At 52.4% G+C, this 6,766-nt stretch overlaps 1 protein-coding gene across 1 annotated transcript; it reads left to right on the top strand.

The window, feature by feature from the left end:
- Positions 1–121: 121 nt before the first annotated feature.
- On the top strand, positions 122–6,528 carry HPSE (heparanase; the record flags this gene model as incomplete). The annotated part of the gene is made up of 7 exons (XM_008948170.1): positions 122–169; positions 2,181–2,274; positions 2,871–2,977; positions 3,686–3,800; positions 5,278–5,396; positions 5,544–5,690; positions 6,369–6,528. Coding segments are annotated over 7 exons (790 nt in total), but the record flags the coding sequence as incomplete, so codon positions are not given.
- Between the last annotated feature and the right edge of the window lie 238 nt (positions 6,529–6,766).

The raw sequence follows: 6,766 nt of genomic DNA, 5'->3' as shown, positions 1-6,766 counted from the left end.
TCAGCACAGCTCACCAGCACTGCCACCCGCGTGGGGACAGGGGGGGCTGGGCCGTGGGTGCCCACAGCCCATGGCCAGTGCTGCCAGCCCCTGCTCCTCACCACGTCCCCCCTGGTTGCAGCTTCCTGAAGTCCGGAGGGAAGGTGATCGACTCTGTCACGTGGCACCAGTAAGTACCACTCGGGTCCCATCCTCACGCTGCTCACTGCTGGGTGTCCTCACAGAAATGTCCCTCTGGACACCTCAGCTGGGAGGGGGGGGTGAAATGTCCCTTTCAGCAGTTCCCTCGGTGCCTCTCTGCAAACTGCTCAGCGTGAGAGGTGAGCTGCAGGAGCACCTCACAGGAGTGCAGGGCATCTCCAGAGTTCTCTGGTGCAGAGACCCACGTGGCAGAGGGTTGGAGGCACTGCAGCAGGGATGGGATGTGCAAGATGAAAGCCTTGCTTGCTAAATATGGACCCTGAGAAAAAAAAAAAAAGAAGTGGGATGTGGAGGAGAAGATAGCACAGCAGTTTTATTTCTCAGAAAAGCACGAGGGGGTGGGTCATGGCTCTCCCTGGCATGGGACCTTCTGCAGCAGCTGAGCCTGTCTGCATGTGCCCTGTTTCAACCCGTACCAAAAGCTGGTTGAGATCTGAGCGGCCGTCCCAGTTGTGTCAAAGCTCCAAGAAGCCAACCCCTGCAAGTAAAATGCACTTTCCCGTGGGAAGGAAGGGGTGTTGGAAACAAGGAGAAGAGGGCAGCTCAGCCTCGCCTGGCAGAGATGCCTCTGCTGGACTCCTGCAAGAGCAGAAGGTGCTTAACAAAGTCTTAAACAACCCGTGGGTGGCTGGGCTTTGACCTGCAGTCAGTGCTACTGACAGTGGTGTTGTCCTTGCCATTAGAAAGGCTGAATCTGCTTGAGTGAAAGCCTCACTTCCTAAAAACAAATTCAGGGAGGCACCGATGACCCTGCTGGCAAATGCACACGACTTCATGTAAAACATGCAGGGAAAGCCCTCTTAGCTGATGAGTTACTGCTGCCCTTTTCTCTGTGTGTGTCTGCCTGATATAAATGAAAAGCCTTGCAGGCCTGGCTGTCCCTCCCCCATGGAGAAAGGCTTCTGCTCCCTTGCATTGCTCTCCAGGCCAGCTCAGGCTGTGTGTGGGTAACTCATCATCAGACCCCACCCGAAGTGCACACAGCACAGTCCCAGCCCTCTGGTCTCATGCAGAGGTTTAGAGATGCAGTCTCAAAGCACTCGGGGTGGGCAGTGGGGTAGGGTGGCACCAGGGCACCTGCCACGAGCTCCGTGTGTTTGAAAGTGTTTTCCTTGTGCCAGTGGTTTTCTTTCCAGAGTCAGATGCAGTATGGTGACGTGCAGCAGTCAGGCAACAGTGCAAAAAGATGCACGTGCTTGTGTTATATGTGTATATGGCTTATCTATGCATTTTGAGCTGCTAGCAAGGCATAAAACTTCTCCTTTGCCTTTCCTGCACTGTTCTTGCCCTGTGGCTGCCTTTACTTTAAATGGGCATGCATTATTCTCTTTACTAATTTTAGGATTATCAGGTTTTAGCTTCCTCTTGTGGCTGGAAGGCTTCTCGTTGGACTGAGTGATAACACAGTGAAATGTAAAAAACACAGGAATCCAAATTTCCTGTCCTTTATTTAAGCAAACCCTACTTAACAGCTCTCCTGCTCATGGTGGAGACCAACGTTCCTCCTGTAGTGATGGGGTCCTTCTATCCTGTGCCCCTCAGGATAGCCAAAATACTTCAACAAAGGGTCCAAAGCTGGGATCTGATATTTTTAGTATATAACTTGGTGCAGAAACACAAGTAATCCCACAGGAGTGCCAGGCTCCCCAGCAAGAGGAGATTTACAGAAGCTGGCTCTTACTCGGTGGTGTTTTCCTCATTCTAATGAGTATATGCAAAAAAAAAATACCCTGCTACTTCTGTTGACCAAAATCTCTGTGATATCCTGCCTCCACTGGTGTAATTACACCTGATAATCCCTTAAATACAAACAACACACCTACACAGTTGGAAAAAGCAAAAAAAAGGAGAAGAACTGGGCAGAAAAACAAGGCTGTGGGTGAATGTATCAAGCAAGTGAGTACTATTGGTGGAGTTTCATACCAGGGGTGGTGTTGTTCCTTAATTTTGCCTGTGGTTTGTTTCTTTTCCACTCCCAGTTACTATGTGAATGGCCGGAGTGCAACGAGGGAGGATTTCCTGAGCCCTGCCGTGCTGGACAGCTTTGCCACAGCTCTGCACCAAGTCCTGGAGGTGCCTTGTCCTGCCCCGTGTTGCCCGTGTTCATTTTCTAGGGGGTTGGCAGAGAATCCAGAATAAAGTACAGTTTCTCCCTAGCAATAAGCAGGATCTTCAGAGCTTGGGTGCTGCTCTCATAAATTTAAAAGAAAAAAAAAAGTAATGATGCTGCTAATAAATGAGCCCAAATATTTTGGCATGCAGCAGGCGTGGTGCCAGACACGTTACAAACCCCCTGCAGCCTCATCTGCTGACGTGGCTGGTGCTCAGGGATGGGATTTACAGTCATACCCCTGCCATCCTCTGAGCTCTTTGTACTTTGAGATCCTGATAACAGAGTGCCACTGCTGGGCATGAGAAGACTTCCAAGACCTGGCTCTTAGTGGTTTGCCTTGTTCTACACGTGTAGACACGATTTTTTGGAGGGTAGGGGAATATATCAGTTTCTAGTCCTTTTGATCAAAATTTCTGTGTCCTCCACCTCAGCTGATGTTGTCCCTCAGATGCGAGTGTTGTACAGAGGCATGTGGCCAAAGCACAAGGTTTGATTGCCTGTTGTTTCACTAGCCTAACAACTGTTGTCTCTTTCTCTCCTTCCCAACATCGGCCAGATCGTTGATGGGACCGTGCCCAACAAGAAGGTCTGGCTGGGAGAGACCAGCTCTGCCTATGGAGGGGGAGCTCCCAGGCTGTCCAACACTTACATCGCTGGCTTTATGTGAGTGCCGTGCCACAGGGGTGGGGAGGGACACATCTGACGAGCTGGAGGGGCTGCTGTGCGTGTGCTGCAGGAGGAACGTCTCCTCCAGGCTTCCTGAGGAGCACAGGCAATGGGTGGATTGAGGGTCACAGCCCTCCCCACTCCCTGTGTGCTCCCCCTGTGCCTGGGGCTCAGTGTGGGCTGAGGGGATGGCAGATCCCTGTGGGAACTGGGGAATGAGGAGCCTGTGTCTGCCCTCAGCTCTGCAGTGCTGACTCCATCCTGTTGTGAGGACAGAAAGTTATTCACAACACAGATGTCCTTTTCCAACAGTGGCCAAAGGTCATAACTAACCAAAGGGAGATTCAGTCATGAGAACTGTTTTCTCCAAGGACTCCAGTTGTAGGAGGTACTGAAATAAAAGTACTCGGGCCTTCCCTAGTACTCTGATCACACAGTAAGTTCAGGGAGATCCACTGATGCTCCTGGTTTCCACCACCTGCAAACAGGGCAGTGGAGCAACTCTTCCCACTTGCACCTCCAGAGGTGACCTGAAATCATTGTTTAAGGTAATCTGTGCAAGACAGGATCTGAAGTTAGTTATGTGGTTTTAAGGGAATTAGCATCTTGCCCTAATTCTTGCTTCCCCAGCTGGCTGGAGAGGGGCAGTGGTGTCCGGCTGAGGTCAGCCACTTCACCTCTGTTCTTCACCTTGTGTTTTGGCAGGTGGTTGGACAAACTTGGGCTCTCAGCCAGGCAGGGGCTCGATGTGGTGATGAGACAGGTCTTCTTTGGGGCAGGGTCCTATCACCTTGTGGATGCCGACTTGGAGCCGCTGCCGGTACGTGTCCCGCCCCGCGGGCACCCCCCGAGCTGCGGGTGGCTCTGCAGGGGCAGCACTGGGGCTGCAAACACCAGGCAGCTGCCAGCACAGGCAGCTCTCCTCACCCCTCAGAGAGCTGCACGCACACAGCACACACTTCCTGCAGCTGCAGGGGTGCAGCTAGTCTGCAGAGACTGATTTTGGGGACCTCTGGTTGGCACGCAGACAGCTGCTGGAGCTCACAAGGCTTCTCTGGATAGACTGTTCTGGTCTGAGTACTCCTCAGCTGAGTGGTGAGCAGCTTTCAAACAGAAGTGATACAAGGCCTTTTAATATGTTATATTCCAAGTGGAAACCAAACCAGCATGAAGTCAAGACTCAAGCATTTCTTAGGTCATGAGCACATGTAGCCCTCAGCAGTGGCTGAAGGATGATTCCATGAAAATGTGCATTTAGTGTAGCTGGGTTTATTAGGAAATAGCATTCTGCTGTGATGAAACATTGTTATTTGAACTACACATTGTTCTGACATGTACAACACATTTCTTTCTGCTAGCAGCACTTACCTTGTGGTGGGTGAGAGGATGGTGTCTTTTTTTTTTATCTTTTTAGCATTTTTTCCAGTTCTGAGCTGTGATTTTCACAGTGCCACAGAGAGCATCAGAGAGGAAACCCAGCATGTGGAGTATTTCTGTCCTGCCTGCTCAGCCAGTCCCTCTGCCAGGGGCTGTGTTGCCAGGGTTGCTGCTTGGGGCTGTTTATCCCATCATTTAAAATAGATTTAATCTGAACTGAAAGGGTGTGCCTTGTTCTTTACCTGCAGGCAGTACAGAAGCTAATCAAGCCAATAATGCTTCAGGGGCAGGGAAATCCAGACCCAGGTCCATCAGTTTTAGTTAGCATGGAGATGACAGAGCAGAGCAGTGTCAGGAGGCTGCTCCTCCTTGCAGAGGGCTGAGCGTGCAGGCTGGTAGGAAAAGTCACTTTTCCAGGCTCACAGTGAAGTCAGGAGAGACACACGACAGGTTTGCTGTGTCCAGGAAAACCTCACAGACAGATGGGCTGGGAGAAGCTCCCCGAAACCCACCAGCCCGAGCAGGTCCTGCCCTGGGGCTGTGCTGGGAGCAGCAGTGCTGCAGAGTGCAGCCTGCCTGTGGCCTGCTGGTCCCAAAACGCCCCTGCACAGACCAGGCTCCAGAGAGTCTGTCCCCAGCAGCAAGAGCTCCAGCATGTGCTGTGAAGGGGAAAGGACTCCCAGGTCCTTGCAAACACAGCTGCCCTCAGCCCACAGGCAGGTTTCCCTTCAGCCCTGCTCTTTGTGCTGGAGTGTTGTGTTTGAGTTTATGGTGGGAGAACTTGGTAAAGCAAAAAATGATGGGGAAAAAAAACAAGACAAAACAAAACTGAAACTAGCAGGAAAGTGGAAGTTCCCCGAGGCACTGCTGGGGTGCCTGGCATGGACACCAGTGCTGACGTGTGGTTTTGTGCCTCCCAGGACTACTGGCTCTCGCTGCTCTATAAGAAGCTGGTGGGTACCAAGGTGCTGCAGGTTGGCCTGGCAGGAGCCAACAAGAGGAAGCTCCGTGTCTACCTTCACTGCACAAACAGCCTCCAGTAAGCCTCCAAAAAGGGTGAACAAGAACCTGAGCCCATGGCCACCCCCAGGCCAGCAAAAGCCACCCGGGGCAGCAGGAGGACCCACGTCATTTCTGTGAGACCTGTCTCTCCTGCTGCCTGCCATCATTCTCTCTTGCCTTGCAGCCCAAAGTACAGGGAAGGGGATGTGACACTGTTTGCCTTAAACCTCTACAACGTCACCCAGCACTTGCAGCTGCCAGCTTACTTATGGAGCAAGCAGGTGGATCAGTACCTGCTACTGCCTCATGGCAAAGAGAACATACTGTCCAGGTAAGCGTGCAGAGCCTCTGTCTCTGCAGGAAGGGTTGTGCCTGGAGAGCCTCTGAAACCTCCCCTCCTTCAGCCTGCCAGGGGGTGGGGGGAAGGATTCACCATCCAGTCATTGGGGAGGGTGTCAGTAAAGTCTGACTTCTGCTAAATCAGGTCTTGTAAAATGAGGCTGCTGAAGGCTTCTTTGATGTTAGTTGGGATGCTTTTTCCTAGCATGCTTCAGGGCTCTGCCCCAGCTGCTGGAGTCCTTTTCCTTCTGTCCAGGCACAGGAATATTGCTTTCCTGGGTGCTGGCTCCTGATTCACAGCAAGGTTCAGGCTTTCTGTGGTTTCCTTTGTTGTTTCTGCTAACGGATTGTCAGGGGAAGGACCTGCTCTTGGTGCATGGAAGATATCTCTCTGTTTGCAGGAGAAAAGACAATTTAAATTTGTACTTTAAGTTTAATTAACAAGGTTAACCTCGCTGGAAGAGCAAGAGATGCACTTTTCAGGTGACTTGTGGCAGGGCTCTGCAGGAGTCCTTGCAGAGGGCGTGCAGCAGATGCACACACAGAAACCCCCCAGGGAGGTTCAGTTTGGCTTCAGGACAAGCCTGTGTTTACTCTCGGGTCCAGGGCTGCTCCTGCTCCTTGGCCAAGGGAGCACAGCTGCCCAAACAGCCTCTCTGTCCCTCTGCAGGTCTATTGAGCTGAACGGCCGTGTGCTGCGGATGGTGGACGAGCGAACCCTGCCAGAGCTCAGGGAGGAAGCCCTCGGTCCTGGCAGTGTGCTCGGCCTCCCAGCCCTCCCCTGCGGCTTCTATGTCATCAGGAATGCGAGGTCTGCTGCCTGCCTGTGACCGGCCCTGCAGGGCTGGCCTGGGGCTCTCGGCCAGAGGGGAGTCTGCATCCTGGACATTCATTTCTACCACGAGATGTAATTCTGGCCAGGGGGGTCAATGTGGCACTGCTGGTATGACCTGTGGGCTGGGGCAGACGCAGGGTCATACAGGGGTTTAGGTCAGAAGGGACCCTGGTGATCACCAGCTTCCAGCTCCCGGGGTTTTTACGTGCTTGCATAAAACCAAAAGAATCCCC

The sequence above is a fragment of the Merops nubicus genome, unplaced genomic scaffold (genome assembly GCF_000691845.1).
Source record: "Merops nubicus isolate BGI_N331 unplaced genomic scaffold, ASM69184v1 scaffold15259, whole genome shotgun sequence".
In the NCBI taxonomy this organism is placed as follows: Eukaryota; Metazoa; Chordata; class Aves; order Coraciiformes; family Meropidae; genus Merops; species Merops nubicus.
This window is presented reverse-complemented; position numbering and strand designations above follow the sequence as displayed.